A 23,145-nucleotide genomic window follows, 5' to 3' on the forward strand; every position below is an offset into this window, starting at 1 on the left:
GTTGGATTCATATTTCAGGAAAACAGCAACAAAGTTCATTTGGGGAAGTTCATTTAATTTCAAAGACCCACCTCTTCAGGGGTCTCGATTCACTTGTTTGCACCAGTGTTCACACTTTTTCAAATGAACCGCACTAACAGGGCAATCACACCATTTTAATCTAAACAAATCTGCCAGTGTGAACACATTAACTCATAATTATCTGTGCATTAGTTAAGCATGAATTAATTTTTATTAGTGCACCCATACTGTAAAGTGTTATCACATAATTTCTAGTTTTCATTAAGTTTTTTAACTTTTATTTTTTTCAGCTTTGCTTAAATTATTGAAAAATGGTTTTTAATAGTTTTTAAGTTTTAGTTAACAATTACAACACTCTCTCTAAACTCATTTTTTTGGGATATTTTTTCCAGTATTTGCGTAGTTTCCATTTTACCCAGAGCGTGAGTCAGACATAACTATGGAAGCCCGTTTCCGCCACAAAAAAAAAAAAAAAACTCCACCTAAAAAACAAAACAAAAAAGATTAATTGCGACTTTTTATCTCAGAATTGCGAGTTATAAAGTCAGAATTCTGAGATATAAAGTCGCAATTGCGAGTTATAAAGTCAGAATTCTGAGATATAAAGTCACAATTGCGTGATAAAAAGTCAGAATTCTGAGATATAAAGTCGCAATTGCGTGATATAAAGTCAGAATTCTGAGATATAAATTCGCAATTGCGAGTTATAAAGTCAGAATTCTGAGATATAAAGTCGCAATTGCGTGATATAAAGTCAGAATTCTGAGATATAAAGTCGCAATTGCGTGATATAAAGTCAGAATTCTGAGATATAAAGTCGCAATTGCGAGTTATAAAGTCAGAATTCTGAGATATAAAATCGCAATTGCGTGATATAGTCAGAATTCTGAGATATAAAGTCGCAATTGCGAGTTATAAAGTCAGAATTCTGAGATAAAAAGTCACAATTGCGTGATATAAAGTCAGAATTCTGAGATATAAAGTCGCAATTGCGAGTTATAAAGTCAGAATTCTGAGATATAAAGTCGCAATTGCGTGATATAAAGTCAGAATTCTGAGATATAAAGTCGCAATTGCGAGTTATAAAGTCAGAATTCTGAGATATAAAGTCGCAATTGCGTGATATAAAGTCAGAATTCTGAGATATAAAGTCGCAATTGCGAGTTATAAAGTCAGAATTCTGAGATATAAAGTCACAATTGCGAGTTATAAAGTCAGAATTCTGAGATATAAAGTCGCAATTGCGTGATATAAAGTCAGAATTCTGAGATATAAAGTCGCAATTGCGTGATATAAAGTCAGAATTCTGAGATATAAAGTCGCAATTGCGTGATATAAAGTCAGAATTCTGACTTTATTTCTCGCAATTGCGACTTTATTTCACGCAATTGCAATTATCACGAAACGTTATTTCTCACAGTTCTTACTTTGCTTGCGTTTCCTTTCATTGCGACTGACCATCAGGATTACTGCTTTGTTATTATTATACATTAAATAGACCATCAGGATTGCTGCTTTGTTACTTTTATACATAAAATAGAGGACATCATAAAGGATTATTTTTAGCGCCGATTTACCAATAAAGAAATATTGATTTTACTGGAGGAGACACATAAAGATTAGTCTCCGGACATATGCATTATGCAGGAATATGCATATAGAATGTTTCCACGGTAACCTTGTACACAGCGTTTCAAGGAGAAAAAACAGCTTTTACTGCCATCTAGTGGGCTTAATACTAAAACAACCAATACCTATCACGTTTCATTAACTTTGCAACTCAAGGGTAGAATCATGCAATTCTGCAAATTACAGTCGAGGTATTTGGACAATAAAAGTTGTTTTTAACAGAATGGATACACTAATGAATTTTGCACGATAATAACAATATCATAATAATCATAAGAAGAAGAAGAATCAACTGTGGTGGAGGCGCAATAAATCAGACAAAGCTGAAGTGGCACATTTTAATACATCCAACAGCTTCAGACTTCACTGCAGCACGGCTATTGTTGATGCACTGTTATAGACAGACACTGACCATCAGTTAATTGCGAGAAAAAGTCAGAATTCTGACTTTATCACGCAATTGCGACTTTATATCTCAGAATTCTGACTTTATCACGCAATTGCGACTTTATATCTCAGAATTCTGACTTTTTAACTCGCAATTGCGACTTTATATCTCAGAATTCTGACTTTATATCACGCAATTGCGACTTTATATCTCAGAATTCTGACTTTATATCACGCAATTGCGACTTTATATCTCAGAATTCTGACTTTATAACTCGCAATTGCGACTTTATATCTCAGAATTCTGACTTTATAACTCGCAATTGCGACTTTATATCTCAGAATTCTGACTTTATATCACGCAATTGCGACTTTATATCTCAGAATTCTGACTTTATATCACGCAATTGCGACTTTATATCTCAGAATTCTGACTTTATATCACGCAATTGCGACTTTATATCTCAGAATTCTGACTTTATAACTCGCAATTGCGACTTTATATCTCAGAATTCTGACTTTATATCACGCAATTGCGACTTTATATCTCAGAATTCTGACTTTATATCACGCAATTGCGACTTTATATCTCAGAATTCTGACTTTATAACTCGCAATTCTGAGATAAAAAGTCGCAATTAATCTTTTTTTTTTAGTGGCTTTTTTTTTTTTTTTTTAGGTGGAGGTTTTTTTTTTTTTTTTTAGTGGCGGAAAGGGGCTTCCATACATAACAGTTATTTATCACAGGCTTTTTGCTGTCAAATTGGTGCGTTTTCGGTAAAATATAGGCTTCATGAAGCATCAGAGCACAGTGAATCAGTGTGTCGAATCGTGATTCAGATCGCGTTTCAAACTGACAACGGCTGAAGGGTGTGAAACGGCATGAGGGTAAGTAATGAACACCTTTAACGTTATGGTAGAAACAGGACAACAGAGACTGGTCAATTACACTTGAATTTCTTCTAAATGTTTCATTTTTACTTTTAATATTTGTTAAATGAGCTTAAATGTAGGCAATATGTATTAAAAATGATATAAAATATGCTATACTATAAAATATGATCGAAAATAAAGGAATTATCATGCAAACCAGTGGTTGTATGGAGTACTTAAAAAAAGTTTAAAGGATTTAAGTTAATCCGTAAACATTAATTCATGTATGAAGTAAAAGAAAAAATAAGCTAGTATTATAGTAAAAATGAATCAACCCATTATGCTGGGTTAAATAAACAACCCGAATTGCCGAGTATAATTAACCCAACATGTGTTCTGTCCTATATTTTCCCAGCCCTTGGGTTAAAAACAACCCAAATTTCCATAGCAGTTAGATGTGGGCACACACTGTAAAAAAATAAAATTGAGAAAACTTAAAAGTTTAAGGCAATCAGCTGCAGCTGGTTGTGTGTGCCCACATCTAAGTGCTATGGAAATGGATATACTAACAACTTCTACGATTGAGTTTATTGTGTTAAGATAGATTGTTTCTCTCTCTGTTGTTTAACAGCTGACTGACATTAACAGCTAACATATAAAGACCCATTAGAAAGGATGTAAATGAACGTGTCTCAAAGCAATACATACCCCACATGCATTACAGACAATTGTATGAGGGTGCCTGACAAATGACCTTGTTCCCCTCCTCTGCAATATCGCCCACAGCTCTCTTTAGTAATAAAGCCACCAAACACACCAGCCAGAGCTTTTGTTGATGGAAATATCAGAGTTCGGCTCTATTCAAACTTCTTTATCAACGCAATCTGTTTGCCATTTGCACAAGAATTGAGGTCGAGACAACCATGTCACGCAGCAGACACCGCTATTTAATGAATACAGAGAGACAATAAGGCAGATGGGAACACGACTTGCTTGTCTCTTACAAGTTTCATAGGTGGGCTAAGAAGGTCAGTAACTTGCAAATAGCAACTTAATCTAAAGCTCATAATTAGCTGCCAGATTTGGAAATCGCCATGGAAACAGCATTTTGCAACTCACATATTGTGGCTACTTACCATTGCTTCTGGTCGGCATCACAGTTGCAGTAATATTTGGAGTCGGTGCAGTTGCGCTCAATGCCACATGCACATTTCTGAATGCCAGGCGCAGAGCCGCCCCAGTAAAAGTGCTTCTCGTTACCGCGGCCGACCCACCATGTGTAAGGAGTTCCATCTGTAAACACAAAAAGAAAACAGAAAGTGCACCATTTAAATTAATCATGCATTTATTTTAACAAATTAACAATGAATTATTAAGTGAAATATTGTTAATGAGAAGACCATCACAGAAATTCTTTGTCAGGCCAGTGACAAACCATCTTGCCTCCATCCATCCATCCATCCATCCATCCATCCATCCATCCATCCATCCATCCATCCATCCATCCATCCATCCATCCATCCATCCATCCATCCATCCATCCATCCATCCATCCAATTGACAGCCCAAATATTTTTCAAAAAATTCTTTTAGTCTTCTTGAAGGAACTTCTCACACTTCAAAAATAAATAAAATAAAATAAAATCAAACAAACAGTTACAATATATAACAAATGTAAATTAATTCTAATAAATCTTTATTGTCTACGGATGATTCATGAAATACACTCTTAAAATTAGTCTGTAACTTAGTCTGAAATAAATAATAAACAATAATAGAAGCAATACTATGAATATTTTAAAATTCAGCACAACCAGCACAGAATAAAAAAAAAGTTTAACTATAAAAGATTTTCAGTTTCAAAGTTGAGTAAAAAGGATATAAAGGTCAAGTAAGCCTTCTGAGTCAAGGACATTCTTGTTTAAATAAATCTATTCTGTTCTTAAAAGCTGCCATTTACACAAATCATGCATATACTAAAAAAGCATCTATCCTTGTTCCAATTCTACCACATTTACATCACATATTTACATTTAGTCATTTAGCAGAAGCTTTTCTTCAAAGCGACTTACAAATGAGAACAGTAGAAGCAATTAAATCAACATGAGTACAATAGTATGTAAGTGCTGTGTGAAGTCACAGTTTCATCAGTAAAATGCTCGTAGCAAGGATTTTTTTTTTTTATAATACACAAATAGATGGAAAAAGAATAGAAATCGAAAAAAAGAAAAGAAATAAAAAGTAAATGCTACTATTACTGGATCAAGTATTGACGAAAAAGATTTGTCTTTAGCAGTTTTTTGAAAATGGCTAAAGACTCAGCTGCTCGGATAGAGCATGGCAGGTCATTCAGGAACAGACCCGGAGAAGATCTGTGAGAGTGATTTTGTGCCCCTTTGGAATGGCACCACAAGGCACCGTTCACTTGCAGAACGTAAGGTTCTGGAGGGCGTATAAGTTTGAAGTAGTGAGTTTAGGTATAGTGGTGCAGAGCCTGCCAGTGGTTGTTCTGTAGGCAATCATCAGAGCCTTGAATTGGATGCGAGCAGCTACTGGCAGCCAATGCAAACTGATGAAGAGTGGTGTGACATGCACTTTCTTCGGTTCGTTAAAGGCCAGTCTTTCTGCAGCATTCTTGATCAGTTATAGGGGCTTCATGGTGCATGCTGGAAGGCCAGCCAAGAGAGCATTACAGTAGTCCAGTCTGGATAGAACAAGAGCTTGGACAAGAATTTGTGTGGAATGCTCCGATAGGAAGGATCTAATCTTCCTAATGTTGTACATACACATTTATTCATTTGGAAGATGCGTTTATCCAAAGCGATTTTAAAAAGTCCAGAATTGCAGTTTTTTTTTTTGTTTTTTTTTTAATAAGTTCATAAGTTCATGCATTCCATGAGTATCGAACCCATGACCTTACCGTAGCTAGTGCCATGCTCTACTGTTTGAACAGCAACAGAATCTACCAATCTCTGAACAGCTGTTTGATGGCTGCTTATAACATGCAGACAACAGTAATTACAGTGCTTGAGATTTGAAGAGTGCTTTGCGGTCTAGCCCACAGATATGAGCACTAATTCCCTCTGTGTGTAAAGACAAAACACGCTCAAAAGGATTAACACTTGGCTCTTTGGGAGCGCACACTGTGCTCTAGGGGCTACTGGACTGCCATTCTCAAGCGCTGATGTGCGTGCAAATGCCTACATCTGCATGCAGAGAAGGAAGCGAAAACAATCCAAACACAATGTAGAGCTGGAAAGTGAGCTAGAGGCAAACATACACACAAGCTTGTGACTACAGCACACACACGTATGCGTACATACACGCAGGTAGGCAGAAATCACACACTGTCTTTCATGGCAAAACAATAGTTTGCTAATTTACTTCATTAACCAGCAGAGATGAATCACAGATGGATGCTGCAACTGTTTGAAAATCATTGGAACTTCACAATCATTTAGAGATGAAAAACACTATTTCAGCAGATGACACAATTCTGGTTGATGTCGTCATATATGCAAGAGTCTAATTACTTAAAACAAGCTTTATTCCGCAAGGCGGCTCCAGGGGAAATACGAGTAAAATGTGCTGTGTGATACAAATGCTTGATGTGTGACTATATCTCCAGCCTTCCATTAAAAGAGAGAATGTGCATTGTTGTGGCAAAGTCAATCTTGTCATCGAAATTAATCATGGACATCTTTGTTTATGGGTTTTGGATTTCTCAAACCACAAAAAGATACATTGTGATGATATTTAAATGATTCAATTAAAACATACTGTTGACAGAAATATGAAGAGAAAGCCATATTACAGTTTTTTTTCAATTGCTAACAAGCGTTTGCCAATACTTAAAGTACTTTCTCTAAGCTTTTAACACAGCAACACACCTACATCACACAATTAGCCAAATAGTTAATTTTCTGGCCAAAACCATATTTTTTTAAATAAACACAAACTCTACATTTCAAAATGCTAAAAACCCTTTTTAACACATACTAACTCTATGAAAACACAGCAAACCTGATTTAAAATCGAGTCGTTCTGTCAAACACTAGCATTATTTTTCTATCCAACATGAACATATAGTCAATCAAAGCACAATGACTGTCAAAATACTAACAGTTGATGGCATCATGAAAACTGCATTACTTGTCATGTTTCGGTTCTAACTGGACAAAATATGAAATAGTTTTTAAAATTCAGTTTCCTTGTAGACAATAAACATTGTCTACAAATGTAAGCCATTCTACATTTCTGGTTGAGTGTTGAATGTGTGCATTCTTGACAACAGAAGTGAGTCATTATTTTATAGAATGTGCAGTAGAAAAAGAGAAGAAGAAGAAAGTAACAGAATTGCTCAGGGCAGCTACTGGTCAAATGAGTTCCCTATGCAGGACTTCATTTGGGCCCTTGGTTGAAATCTCTTTCTGGGGTTGGGTGTGTGGTGTTCAGGGCCTGAAATTAACACCCGCCAACCCGCCAAATGCGGGTAGGTTTCAGCTGTGGCGGGTAAGACAGCCACTCCCACTAGCCAATTTGGCGGGTTGAATATAATTTCAGTTTACAGCCAAAGGATCGTCGGAGATCGTCGTAGCACAACATTACAATCCAATCACACAATTCGTTATTTACATGCAGTTAGTGAAGGAGGGATAGGCGGAATTGCGCTAAATGACACACAACAGAAGCGCTCTCTCGCGTGCGCTCTCTCTCTCTGTCGCGAGCGCGATCAGTTCTCCTCGCGCCTGAGTAGCCAAATACACATGCACACAGATTTCTAAATGTCCATCGTGTGGAGTATCTCGCGTGAATACAGTCGGTTATGGCTTAAGTGGACGTAAACAGGTGAGTAATAACTGAATATGCGTCAGTTACGTCCATGCATTCAGCTGCCCAATTAAATAGGTCATTAATGTTAATCAAACAACAAAAGATGTTAAATAAATGTAGGCTATATGTGTATCTATAAACCTAGTGTATCTGAAAAAAGATTATTTTTAATTGTAATTAGCTTCTTTGTTCTTTTATATAGCCTAACACAAATAAATTTCTCATATTAGCCCATGTTCATATTGTCCACCTCTTGCCCACCTGTACATACCAGCTGATATACAATGTAGTCTTGATTTAGGTGGTCAATCTGCATTTAAAACTTTGAAAGGGTTTTAAATCTTCTAAATCAAGTAAAATGATTCTAAATAAAGTAATTTAAGCATAACAAAGTCAACTTTAATCATATAAAATGTAATTTACCAACATCAAAATTGTGGCCAGTGAAAATGCTGAGTGGCTAGTAACTTTGGAAAACCACTAGCCACAGTGGCTGGTGAGCAAAAAAGTTAATTTCAAGCCCTGGTGGTGTTGATGGTGCTCCCATAGAGGGTGGGATGGTGTCCCCTTGGTAGCTAGTGCCCTATGCAGACCACATATTTTGTAAATGGAACAGTGGTAGTGGAATTGTTGTAGTAAAACTGTTGTAGTATGAAGCTTTTATTGAAATGAAAACATGAAATTGCTGCCATTGATCAACAACAAATCTAACATACATGGTCTTTGGTTATTATGGAAGCTTTTTTCCCACCACAGAATAAAAAAGCATAAAAGTTAATTGTGACTTTTTATCAAAAATATTTTTTATTTTGCAATTTATTTTGAGTTTACATCTCACAATCCTTTTTTTCTCCGAATTGTGAGATATAAACTAGGAATTATGAGAAAAAAGTCAGAATTGTGAGATAAAAAGTCAAACAATTTTTTATTTTCTATTCATGGCAGAAATAAGATTTCATAGGTTCCACATGTGTAAGTGAAAAAAACAGAGATGCACAATCCAGCACACATTCTCCCATGCCTCTTCTTCTCCCTTGTCCTGATACAACTTCTCCTCTCCTCCATCTATTCCTCTCCCTTACACAGACGTTATTTTCTCTCTGCTCCTCTGTGTTGTTCCTTATACATATTGAACAAATCCGATTCAAAGAGTCCTATTTTACTGTGTGTCCTTATAATGAAAATAAATTCAACACCTGACTATGCCTCCAACAGAGATTGGAATCTGCTATTTCTAAATATTTAAGTGATCTGCTAATTAAAAATGCTTATGAATTTTATCCTATATTTAAAGACTTTTAGGTTTTATCCTATATTTAAAAACTGGGACATTTGGTCTTCATTTCTGACTTGCTGTGTTTAAGCATTTGAAAATAAGATGAGAAAGATCCATGATTTTGGTATGGGGTAAGCTTACATGAAAAGAAACTGTAAGCATTTTAGAAACGTGTTAATTGACTGCATTTTGTATGAAAACGACATGAATTGTGTTAATGGTATGGCCACAACAGACGGATGTTCTGCTAAATGTGTTTAGAGTTTTGAAAATGTGACTACAGAATGGACAAATGTATGTTAGCAATTGAAAAAAAACGTCTCGGTTATGAATATGACCTTAGTTCCCTGAATGGGGAACGAGACGCTGCGTTCCGTCACCCCATTGGACTGATTTCATAAGTGCTTCACGACGCAATCACGCAGAGGCGTTCTCATAGCGACTACGCAGCGCGAGTTCCCTTGAAAGGGAACTGTAACAACACAGAGATGTATAAAGATTTGCTTGGTAAACATAAATTGTAAAATAAAAAAATACAAAATAAAAGCAGAAAAAAGGAGCACTAAAAAAGTTTTATAAAAAAGAAAAATATAACATTCTATAAACCTGTAACTTCTAAAGCCAATTTACTCAATATTTACTAAATAATATATGCTATTACTTTAGGTTCACACTGTATCTTATGCTGTTAAATCATTAATACTGTTTGGAACGTGTCAGAAATTAAAATCTGGCCATAGTTTTACCTGTTCGACACCTTGTCATAACTTTCTGCTAAATGATATTCCATTTCACCCTAAATTAATGTATATGACATGAGGAAAAAATACAGATGAAAATGTTGACAGGGGTTTTGCAAAGTAAAAAAGACCATGATATTTAAACATGTCTATTTAAAATGTACGGTTGACAAAAATATGACAATAAAAGGATATTAATACAGAAAAGTATAAAGAATTGTTTCAGAATGTGTGGTACTGTTGAATAAATTAATTTCCCTGGAGTCTGCATGTGCAATAAGTGGGCAGGCAATATGCTATTGTTTCTTTGTGACATCACAACGATACGGCTTGGGATTAGTTTTACAAATGACTCGTTTAATCAAGTCGACTCTTACTTTTGAGAGACAATAACTTTATACACGGTGCACTTTCAGATTTAAAACTTGTTTTAATTCACCTAGAGCTATGTTACACACTACATGAGAGGTAATGTTCAGAAATCCATAATAGGGGCACTTTAAAATGATAATAAAAACTGTTTAGTGTGGCATAAATTTATAATATTGATTTACCCTAGGTCTCCACAGAAACCATCCCAGAATTAGCTAACAATAAAATGAAGCAACAACTTGACCAGACAGTCCATCAGCTTAAAGGATTTCATCTCCACCACAGTTAATTAGTAGACTCCTGCTCCACTACGGAGTCTGGAATAAAGACCTGCAAATTTCAGCCTCAGCCGACAGGGCTGACAGATACAGGAGGGACCTGCACATGGCGGCTGCAGGCAGAAAGCCAAACTCACTGAGTGACTGAAGAGATGCCAAGCAGCAGTCAGACAGAAAGAACGAGTATGAATGACAGGAAAAATGAACAAACAACAGCAAAAAAATCATCATTGTGGTGATGGACAGACATTATGACAGATGGCGAGACACACACCGTACAGCTGGTACTTGTAAAGTGCCGTTGATCCAGGAATGCTGGGATGGATGCAGGTGCATAAGAAACATAGCCAAAAGGCACATGTGTGAACGCCTCACCTGGCCTTCTGGGGGTCTGTGGTGATTTGCAGTATGAAATCTATGCCTCATTAAACTCTAGGGCCAATAGAGTTTGCTCGACCAGTGTTATCTGCATGGACTACTTCCTGTTTCCCCTCAACTCAGCTCACACCAGCCTCAATCAATCACTCCATTCATTCTTGGCTGGAAACACAGCCGCCAGGCCAGACTAATTTAACAGGGAGATGGAGCTCTTTTTGTACTCCTGCTGGGTTCTGAAGCTGAGCTGATCATCCATTTGTAACCCAAACCCAGTGATCGTTAAACAGGTGTAAACAAGATTGGCATATACAGGAATCCAGTCTGTATATATGCATAGAGTAGGCCGTGGCTAGTTGTCACAAATGCTTTCGCTCAATAACTACAAAGGTTTCAGTGCAATTATACATACATTTTAACTAAATTATATATCTAATATATAGGTTTTTTTATGTTTTTGAAAGAAGTCTCTTATGCTCACCAAGGTAGCATTTATTTGATCAAAAATACAGTAAAAACAGTAATATTGTGAATTATTATTACAATTTAAGAGACCCCCTTAAAAAAAAAAAAAAAAAAAAAAAAAAATATATATATATATATATATAATGTATTGCTGTTAAATTTTCAGCATCATTACTCCAGTCTTCAGTGTTACATGATTCTTCAGAAATCATTCTAATATGCTGATTTGGTGCTTATGAAACATTTTTTTTTTTTTTTTTTTTTTTTTTTTTATTGTCTAATGCTGGAAACTGCTGCCTAATATTTTTGTAGAAACCATGATTTTTTTCAGGATTCTTTGACAAATAGATGTTTACAGTATTTTTTTTTGAAAGATAATTTGTAACATTATAATTTTTTTTACTGTTACTTTTGATCAATTTAATGTCTTTCCTGAATAAAATATATTAAAAAAAACTTACTAATTGCAAACCGGCTGTTTTGTAGGTTCAATTGTGACACTCCATATTGTGACACTCCATGTGTTACTCCATATAGTGCGACAACATGACTCATCAAATGTCACCATTTGTGACCAGTCACGGAAAGTAGGGACACAAGTCAGTTCTGGGGCATTTTGAGTTATTCTGAAAGTGAAGTCTCCAAGCTTTCCAACGATGTGTAACACATGGAAATCTGATAATATTTGGAGAAGTTGTAGCCATTTGAAAGTAGGCATTCAAGAAAGCTCTATAGGGAGAAAAACGCCTCTAAAGTTGCAGTTCTCGCCTGTTCTCACCTGCTGGGAGTGACAATAGGGCTCATTTACATCTCATTTAGATAAGCCATACCCCCTGTAAGGCTCCCCCCTGTTAATGTGGGGACACATTTCAAGTGAGAGCAAGGTTACATCGTGTTACCTTGTAAAATACATTGTTACAGTTTTCATGTGTCAAACACAACTGTGCAAAAAGCTTTTTTTTTTTGCATTTATTTTTGGCCATATGACAGAGGTCTGATTCTATTTGTCATATTTCTGTTCTGCATAAAACTAAAGAATATTCGGTACATCCTATACTGTATTCTAAAATGATCTGATATTAACTTTTGCATGGATTTTATTGAAAAGAGCTTAGGCTCATGTAACCAGCCCTATTGCATAGTCCACGAAGTGTTGGTGAAATAACACATTATTGGACCGGAGAGAATAATATGGAATTTCTTCCAGAAAACTTCTTGCACAAAATAACGTGTACGTGTTCTTAGAATGAACACAAAACGACAAACTTTGATGTTAATGGAAACTCACCCCATAAGAAACAGAAAAGTATTCTTGCAGATCTCGTAGCCTCCAATGAAATAAGTTGTTCGAGGACACATTCTCTTTGTCGGTGTCTTCTTTATGGATGTAACCATCTCCGACGTTTGCACTGTGCGTCTGTTTGCCTCTAAATGTCCAATAATTCGCATGTCCTGCCACTCTTTTTCCGCAGCTAAAGAATCCAGGCATATGTTGTACATAATATCTGGAGAAAGCTTCTGGCTACATGACTGTCATGGGACATGGGAATGCAGAGAGTTCTCCTCGTGCAGCATTTACAGTCAAAGTTACGGATTTTCACCATTTCTCTGTCTTTATCCCCATCAAATGTTACTATCGATATAGCCTCTGATATCTTACGGTCCAACTCGTCTGACGCCAGTCCAATACATTCTTCCTCGTCTTCATCTTCGCTCAGTTGCAGATTAGGGATATTATTCAGTCTTATTATGCTGCTTTCACCGTCGCTCAGATCATCTTCAGAATCCGTGAGCGCTTGTTCATAATCATCCGGCTTTTCGAAGAAGTACTTCAAAACATTTTCGGTGTAACGGCCATGGTTCAGCTCGTCTGCGATATTCTTTGCGGCGTCCATCTTCACTGAATTTTGATATCAGAGCCGGTCAGAGCGCTGCATAAATAAGTAGCCACGCTTCCCTTGGAGGGCGGGAAGAAACAAAAACAAAAGCCGGCGTATCCGATTCCAGTATGGAAATACACACAGACAATGACACGCCCCTACTGCGAGATAGAATCCCAGAAAAACAAGCCGATTTCAACCTCAAAATGTATGCTTTTAAATAAACCAATACTGCTATCTCAAACACGGAGAGGCTTCTTCGTGATCTCAACTAACAGATTCTGCAAAAAAACGAAAATCACCAATTTTGAAAAGAAAAAAAAAAAATGCTTCTTTCTCATTTTGCTCGATAGTTGTGCTGCCGACTTGTGTCCCTGGTTTCCGTGACGGGTCACATTTTCCTGTGCGGTAACAATGAAAATGTTTAATAGTTAATATTTTTGTTAGACAGGATTTTACGGTACTGGAGTAAATGGTAACAAATAGCCCCAGTGTCCGGTGTGTGGGTGTACAGTAGAGGTCTGTGCGGGACAGATTTTTCAGTCCCGCTCCCGTGGGATTCTGTCCTGCTCCCGCAAAAATATGTTACCTTCTCCCACTACCACCCACAACATTCATGTTTTGTCCCACTCCTGCCCGCAAAGAACAAATAAACAAAAAGAATACATTGATTTTTCCAGTACGTCCTTGACATTTCCATGAAATAGTTTCAAGTTAGGCTGCCTAGCAACAACCTACACATCCCAGCATAAACACTTCAGATAAATGATTTATTACAGCATCCACATACACAAACCACTGTTAATTTTTAAAAGAAAAGCAAGTATAGGCTACTGCTTGCGTGATTTGGCATGGAAGAAAGCGCGCAGAGTGCTCACTTTATAATCACTAAAACGCTGTCACTCATTTTAGTTAATATAATCTAAAGCTCCATTATAATCAATAAAGCTGACTGCACAATGAATCTCTCAATGTCTACACTTTGTTTGTTATAATGAGAGGATTCGTGAGCATGCAAACCTCAGTCCTGAACATAAACTCTGGGGCCGGTTGCATAAACCACTTAGACTAGTCTTAAAAGTTAAGACACTAATGTTTTTCTTGAAGAGTGGTCCTAATTTTTTAAAGTCTGTTACATTAAAAAGGTAGATTGGTGTAATTTGAATTAAAAAATAACATTGATTACCCCTTGGTTAACTGCAAGTTGGTCAAACTAGTTCTTAAGACACAGTCTTAATACAGTGACTAAGTTTATGCAACCGGCCCCTGGTGTTTTAACCAATGAATGGATTCTAACCTAAACAAGTCTGATTGGTCATTGCATTCAAGAAATCAACAGATATGTTTGGGATTGGCTACATTGCTCAGCACTGCAAAAAAACATTGTATAATAGAAACCTTTGACGATTCCCAGACCACAAACACAGGTACGCACTAGATTGCTTGCCAAATTGCTAATATGCTATTATTAAGGAGAATACTGATCCTAGACCAGCAGTTATGGCCAGCTTTTCCCTCTAAAAGCAATCAAAAGCAGCATCAAGCAGAGCAAAGGCTTCGCCTTGCCCAATGCCAGGAATTACACATACTCCGCCTATGCTTGAGCCTGTAAATCATTTTTATTTTATTTAAATTGTTCTTGTTGCTTGAATAACAATTTATATGTTTCTGGAAATGTACTTGTACTAGTAATTTTATTGTCCCAGAACCGGCACAAAAATAAATGTCTTACCACCCGCACTCACCCATCAAATCTTGTCCCGCGCCGCACTCAGGCCTCCAGTGTACGGTCTAGGTTTGATATTCACTTTGATAAAACCCCAGTGTGAATAACAAATATCACATCCTCCATAACAATAAGCTGGTGGTTAATTTGGTTTTCGTGAAAAATGAAACCAAGGAGAAAGAAACTTACCAACAACAGCAGCTGTTTAGGGAAAACACTAAAACAATTGGTTGTGTTTGCTAGACTCATACTGTATTTGCATGTGTATGGCTCCCCGATGAGCTTGATGCACCCTGAGAGCCATTTTTATAAATGAAACTTCAAATTTTACTTCAGCACCAACATTTCCAACATCTTTCTCTCTCTCTCTCTCTCTCTCTTTCTTCCCCCTTAAACAACAGAATCCTGGCACAAATATTTCAATCCCTCCCAGAAAAATCGATGGGTGAGACACAAATCTCATTTCCATCGTATCTAGCTCTTCTTGCCTGGGACCCACATTACACCATCTCTTTCGAATTTGCAGCTATCTGTCACTTCAAAGGACATGTCCCTCCATCTTTATCAGTCCTGTCTCCTCTAAGGTCCCCTTGTGCCTCATCCCATTTTATCTAAGTGATGTAAAAGAGAGTGACGTCTTTCTTCCACTCTTTCATGTAAGAAGGAAAGCCCTGCCGCCACATGTAAATGCCGGGCTCTTGGCTCTACACATCAGGACCATGAATGACAGCTTCATTTTCCTGTCAGGAGGATCACAGTGGCAAGAATGGCTGTTCACGTTGCTGCCCATTGCGAAACGCCTGTCTGCCTTTTCAGCCCTCCTGGGGGAAAGTCTGACACGATAGCCAGGAAGAAGGGCTCATCAGACCGACCTAAATTGGGAGAGCACCGCTTTCCTCGTGGAAAAAAGAAAGAAATGGCAGCCCACACATTCAAACCTGGCACTGAACGAAAATTCATCTCATCATCAGTATGGCTTTTCTCTGGAGGACATGGACGGCTCTTTTCTCAGTTTGGGGAGATTACTGTTGCATAATGATTCTCTGACAGTACAACCCACAGTGTAGAATGAACCCCAGTGGGAGCCTGGTATTGATCGCCACTCTCTCTTTCCTTAAATAGAGGACGGCTTGATAAATGGGCCTTATCGAGCTTATCTGTTACGGTAGGTACGCAGAGACACACGCTGATGGATGCTTTTCAATGAAATATAGAGGAATTAGTAGAGCACAGACTGAAACACTTGCTCTGTTTTTGGTCTCTGGTGACTAAATAAGCACAAAACATCATCATAACATCATAACACGGTGATGCCAACAAAAACCATCTCAAGATGGAGAGAGCTGTGGCTTATGGGTTGCACATGTGCTCCGGTTGGCAACACAGGTTCAGATCTGATCTCAAACTTGACACCAAAAATGACACCAAAAGTGAGCTGGTAAGCTGTAAGTAAACAACAACATGGGTTTTCGTTTTTGGGTGAACTATCCTTTTAAGTAAGAATAACAATAACCATCCATTCAGAAAGTCATTATAGTATCAGTTACCATGTGATTTGCTATCATTTGTAAGACTTTAATACTGCAAATCACATTCTGCCAGATATTCCTCTGTCGCATATGCTGCTTGTACCAAGCCTGCCCTTAGGTATTTCTCTCCCTTCTCTCTTTTATCACAAGAGTGAGATGCTGTTCTGTCAGACAAAACTCCCTTAACAATATCTCTATTGATCCACCTTGCAATCTGACGCTGTTTCTATTTGACTTCGTCCGGGTTTAAAACGAGACAAGAGAGTGATTTATACCCTAGCAGTTTGCACTGGCCGAACCACCCTCACTTCTCACTCTAAAGGAGTTAATTGGACATCCAGAGACAGGTAATGCTGAAGATATGGCATCATTAGCCTCCTTGTTTCCCTGCAGATAACAGCCAATATCCTGCCAATATCCAGTAGTCATTAAAAAATCCCTTAGGCTGATATGTTTTACAGAGATTAGAGAGGTGAAGATATGGTGCACATCATTCTACCATGGATTTCAGAATTTTTTTCTAAAAAAATTCAAGTAAACAAGTACAATAACCTTTGAAAAAAAGTGAATCAGAGGCAAAACTGCTCATTATGATGGAAATGTTACCATAACAGAGTCATAATATTTTAAAAATAGATATAAACTACAGTTCAAAAGTTAGTGGTCGGTATAATTTCGAAAAAAGCCTCATGATCACCAAGTCTACATTCATTTGATGAAAGATACAGTAAAACAGTAATATTGTGAAATTTTATTGAAATGTGAAATAAACATTTTCTATTTTAATATATTTTAAAATGTATTCCTGCAACAAAAAATCTGTATTTTCAGCATCAACACTCCAGTCTTCATTGTCTTCAGTAATCATTCTAATATGCTGATTTGGTGCTCAAAAAATATTTATTTTTATAAAATGGCTTGAAATTGCTTTTTAAATTTTAATAATTCATATTTTTTTATGTTTTGAGATTAAATGTCTGGGACAAGAGTAAAACTATAAAAAAAGATATATATTTCAACACAAATCAACCTTTAGAACAAGTGCCAGACGTGAAGCAACAGCCACATACATATCAATCAGACTTAGCTAATGTTTTAGTGCTGTGGCTCCTACCATAGCCATGACATCCATCACAAAAATGCCTAATATTATTGGTAAATGAAAATACAGTTGCTGATAGACTTTTTTTTCTCAAAGATAGCATTTAAAATTGAACATTTTCCTCTGAATTATTGAAGATTCAGAGGATTTAGGATGAAAGCTTCTTTGCAGGCAGATTTTTTTTTCAGCAATGATCGAGCTGATGATATAAAGCACTGCATTGAAGGGTTTTAGAATTCCATTAGTGCTTTACACCCTTTAGCCAAGGGAATAACTTTCTATCTAACTCCCCACTGCTAGAAAATTGCCATCACAGGTGCAAAGTATAATCTGACTGAATTACACAACACTGAATAAGAGCATGATCACAGGAGATCAAATGTCACAAAAAATAATAACAGATGAAAATAAGAGATTAATTTCTAAAATGTCAAATTTAAATAAGTGTATGGTTTTTGTTGCACAGTTTGGTGTGAAAAAAAAAAAGCTCTGGCATTTACTTTTCAAAGCCCATCTCATTGTTTTATTTAACTTCTTCCTTTCACATACAGGTGCTGGTCATATAATTAGAATATCATCAAAAAGTTGATTTATTTCACTAATTCCATTCAAAAAGTGATACTTGTATATTATTTTCATTCATTACACACAGACTGATATATTTCAATTTTATTTTATTTTTTATTTTTTTTTAATTTTGATGATTATAACTGACAACTAAGGAAAATCCCAAATTCAGTATCTCAGAAAATTAGAATATTGTGAAAAGGTTCAATATTGAAGACACCTGGTGCCACACTCTAATCAGCTAATTGACTCAAAACACCTGCAAAGGCCTTCAAATGGTATCTCAGTCTAGTTGTAGGATACACAATCATGGGGAAGACTGCTGACTTGACAGTTGTCCAAAAGGCAACCATTGACACCTTGCACAAGGAGGGCAAGACATAAAAGGTCATTGCAAAAGAGGCTGGCTGTAGACAGAGCTCTGTGTCCAAGCACATTAATAGATAGGCAAAGGGAAGGAAAAGATGTGGTAGAAAAAAAGTGTACAAGCAATAGGGATAACCTCACCCTGGAGAGGATTGTGAAACAAAACCCATTCAAAAATGTGGGGGAGATTCATAAAGAGTGGACTGCAGTTGGAGTCAGTGCTTCAAGAACCACTATGCACAGGCGTATGCAAAACATGGGTTTCAGCTGTCGCATTCCTTCACTCTTGAACAACAGACAGCGTCAGAAGCGTCTCGCCTAAAGACAAAAAGGACTGGACTGCTGCTGAGTGGTCCAAAGTTATGTTCTCTGATGAAAGTAAATTTTGCATTTCCTTTGGAAATCAGGGTCCCAGAGTCTGGAGGAAGAGAGGAGAGGCACACAATCCACATTGCTTGAGGTGCAGTGTAAAGTTTCCACAGTCAGTGATGGTTTGGGGTGCCATGTCATCTGCTAGTGTTGGTCCACTGTGTTTTCTGAGGTCCAAGGTCAACGCAGCCGTATACCAGGAAGTTTTAGAGCACTTCATGCTTCCTGCTGCTGTCCAACTTTATGGAGATGCTGATTTCATTTTCCAACAGGACGTGGCACCAAAGCTACCAGTACCTGGTTTAAGGACCATGTTATCCCTGTTCTTAATTGGCCAGCACACTCGCCTGACCTGATAGAAAATCTATGGGGTATTGTGAAGAGGAAGAAGCGATATGCCAGACCCAACAATGCAGAAGAGCTGAAGGCCACTATCAGAGCAACCTGGGCTCTCATAACACATGAGCAGTGCCACAGACTGATCGACTCCATGCCACACCGCAGTGCTGCAGTAATTCAGGCAAAAGGAGCCCCAACTAATTATTGAGTGCTGTACATGCTCATACATTTTATGTTCATACTTTTCAGTTGGCCAAGATTTCTAAAAATCCTTTCTTTGTATTGGTCTTAATATTCTAATTTTCTGAGAAACTGAATTTGGGATTTTCCTATTTTTATAGGGGATTTTTATAATCATCAAAATTAAAAGAAAAAAACATTTGAAATATATCAGTCTGTGTGTAATAAATTAATATAATATACAAGTTTCACTTTGAATGGAATTAGTGAAATAAATCAACTTTTTGATGATATTCTAATTATATGACCAGCACCTGTATATTTCTCAGAGTTGTTTTTTCCCTTAATGAATCACCAAAGGAATTCATCTTGCAGCCTTACTAGCCTTGAGACAGGTATGCCACACCGATTTATAAGCCCTTATAAGTATTCCAAGTCTAGTGATCCAGTTCTGTTTCAGCTCAATAGTCAAGCCCTCATGCATATCTAAATAATTACATTGTCCCTTCAGTTGGCTGGCAATACAAAACTTTGAGCTGGAATGTTGTCGTAAATGCAAACAATGAACATTTATAAAATTAAAATTAATTGTGCCTTGGTAATTGCCTTTTTCACCTGAAAAGGACACAACAATTTTCTCTCAGGCTTCATTATAATTTGTAGCCATGTGTGAGTATGTCATGACAGAATCATCATTCTTTGGACAGGCTGCCTCTTTTGACGCTAAGTGCACCAAAATCACTGATTGGACGGATTGTTATTGCAGGTCATCTCAATCAGCTCTGCTGTGTTGAATGCTAATGACTGGTATAGCATGAAGAGAGAAATAGCTGATTTCATGTGAATCTTTTGGTAGTAAAGCTTTTTAAGGGATCGTCCTGTATGACTTATTTTCCTCTATGGAGCATACTGTAAAAGATGATATTTAGCAAAGTGTTAACATAAATACATTGTTGTTGATTATCATACCGTTAATTTCAGTCCTTAAATTTGATTGGTTTGGCTATGTTGCAACAGTGCTGATTTAAGTCCAACAGCACAGGGCCATTTCACTATTTTTTATCCCTCGGCTTGTCTGTGTTTGTTCCAGACAGACTGTGCATTACACCACAATGAACCGGATTAGTGATTCATTAAGGAATGAAACAACTGACTGTATTTATGAGCGAGTAAATGAATGATTCATTTAACAAAGCTGTTCAAAAGTGTCAGGCTTTGTTCTGAAATCACATATGTGACCCTGAACCACAAAACCAGTCATAAGGGTCAATTTTGTGAAATTAAGATTTATACATAATCTGAAAGCTAAATAAATAATCTTTCCATTGATGTATGGTTTGTTAGGACAGGACAATATATGGATGAGATACAACGATTTGAAAATCTAGAATCTGAGGGTGCAAATAAATCAAAATATTAAGAAAATTGCCTTTAAAGGTGTCCAAATGAAGTCCTTAGCAATGCATATTACTTACAAAAGTAATTTTTTTTATATATTTATGGTAGGAAATTTACAAAATATCTTCAGGGAACATGATCTTTACTTAATATCCTAATGATTTTTGCCATAAAAGAAAAGTCGATAATTTTGACCCATACAATGTATTGTTGGCTATTGCTACAAATATACCCGTGCGACTTATGACTGGTTTTGTAGTTCAGGGTCACATATTATAGGTACTAAAAAAAAAAAAAAAAGTTCTATACACTGGATAATGTCCAGGTAATTTTCTGCCAATGAATGACTGATTTTTTTTACAGCGATAATATGAATGTGTGTAGTATCAATGTAATTGGGATGATCTCACATTTCTGAGAAAAAAAAGTCACAACTGCGAGATATAAACTCACTCAATTCTTTATTTCTTGCAATTTCAAGTTTATAACTCCCAAGTCTGACTTTTTTTTTTTTTTTGACAATTCTGACTATTTGAGTTTTTATCCCACAATTCTGAGTTCTAAATTGCAAACATAAACTTGCTATTGCGAGAAAAATGTCTAAATTGTGAGATAAAAAGCCACGATTACCTTTTATTTTTTTTATTATGTGGTGGAAATAAGCTTCCATAGAAAGCAGCTCCACAAACCAGCTGAAGAAACTAGAAGAGGTAACCGAAAGTACAGTGCAGCTCAATCAAATGACATTTGCCACAAAAATGCCTTTCTCATAAAAAAAACTTTATGCTCAGATCATCCTCTGTCATGAACCAGAGGTTTGTTTTATAGGATGACAGTCTGGATGCCTTAAAGCTTTAAGACATTGTCAAGCATTTCATATGAATGAGGGATGAAGCATCACTGGGAATCAGTCAGATTGGATGCAGCATCTATAAATCGCTCTCTGGCTGTCAAATACTTCAGTCATATGACAAGAGTGCAAGAAATCCACCATCTCTAGGCCTTCAGAAATTAAAAAGCCTCTCAACCGTGCCTTCTGTAGTGAAGTGCTTGGGCCAGACCTGAGTGTGCAAGTAAACCAATCAACAGAAAGCAGATTTCTTGAGGATAAATGTTGAGTGAACCAAGCAAAACCTGTCAGCATTTTGTCCTCTCCTGACCAAAACTCTTCTCCCTCTTGGACTCTCAAATGTAGTTTGCCCTTGGCCAAAAAAAGAGGCCTGCCTAAAGAAGAGAGTAGAATAATGGTAGACTATGGTTTGGGATTGGCATAAACCGCAGTGAACTCTGGTAGCTTCCTCTACAAATCAATAATTCAAGCAGAAGTCCAGAAAACAAGACTGAGAGATGTTGTAAAAAAGATAAGAGATCAAAATTCAGCTCCTTTTTCTTTCAGATTTTTTCATGAACTCAGAACAACAATTAGTTTCTTCTGAAAACATCACTTGAAAGATCAGTATGATTCACGTCACAACCCTCTTTGTATAGGTCTGAAATAGGACATCAGTGCCTTTGGGTTTAGACTCATATACAACATGATTGAGAAACAGCTGTTATGGTCAACTCAAATTAAAACTGTTTCCGATAATTGAAAAAAAAAAAAAAAATTGTACATAAAATATAAGAAAATTACAAATATTTTTTAGTTTAAGCACTACCACTGAAATACAAATAAATTAAAGTAAAATAAAAACTAATAAAAATTAAAAAGCACATCATAAAATTAAGTATTTAAAGTTGTTTCCGCTGTTGTCAGGAAAAAATGCAACTGACGGTGCCTCCATGTCATGCAGTAAGCGCACTACACTTTAGCTTCCACACACCGCACAAACACTTGGATATGCACTGAATAATAGCACACATTTATCTTGATTAATGTTAGATTGAGCGGCAATGTAACGTGGCTACTACTTACATGTTTCAAATTATAAGCCATAATTGAGGTCGGTGGATGAGAGGTGAACATTTGGATTTCCTACCCGACATACTGTAATTACCACAAAGACTGATATGTCCTGCACGGACTGCGTGACTTCCTGTGTAGATTTTTTTCTTCCTGTGACTAATCGACAAATAAAATTTTGGTAGACTAAGCCTCTTCTGGCTTCTATTAGCGGCCAGCCCTTCATAATAGTATATATATAATACACATAATAGTACATTTTCAGCAGTGGTACTCAACTCCAGTCCTTGGGACCGACTGCTCTTCACATTTTGTATGTCTCTCTTATCTGACACACTCAGTTCAGTTCATGGAACTATCTCCTCAAGAGTAAGACCTTCATTTATCTTCAGAACACAAATGAAGATATTTTTGATGAAATCCAAGAGCTTTCAAGAGGAAAGACATCATTAAGGTAATCCATGTGACTCCAGTGGTTTAACCTCAGTTTTACGAAGCAATGTTTTTTTTGTGAAAAAAAACTATTCACTTCTAAGT

General features: G+C 36.7%; 1 protein-coding gene across 1 annotated transcript in view; it reads right to left on the reverse strand.

Annotated features, from left to right (window-relative positions):
* cntnap2a (contactin associated protein 2a) overlaps positions 1-23,145 on the reverse strand; it is a 301,573-nt gene that overhangs the window by 124,989 nt on the left and 153,439 nt on the right. Inside the window, exon 14 of the mRNA XM_067378732.1 lies at positions 4,047-4,203. Coding sequence (XP_067234833.1) covers positions 4,047-4,203 — 157 coding nt within the window. The remainder of the gene's footprint in view (positions 1-4,046; positions 4,204-23,145) is intronic.

The sequence above is a fragment of the Chanodichthys erythropterus genome, chromosome 23 (genome assembly GCF_024489055.1).
Source record: "Chanodichthys erythropterus isolate Z2021 chromosome 23, ASM2448905v1, whole genome shotgun sequence".
In the NCBI taxonomy this organism is placed as follows: domain Eukaryota; kingdom Metazoa; phylum Chordata; class Actinopteri; order Cypriniformes; family Xenocyprididae; genus Chanodichthys; species Chanodichthys erythropterus.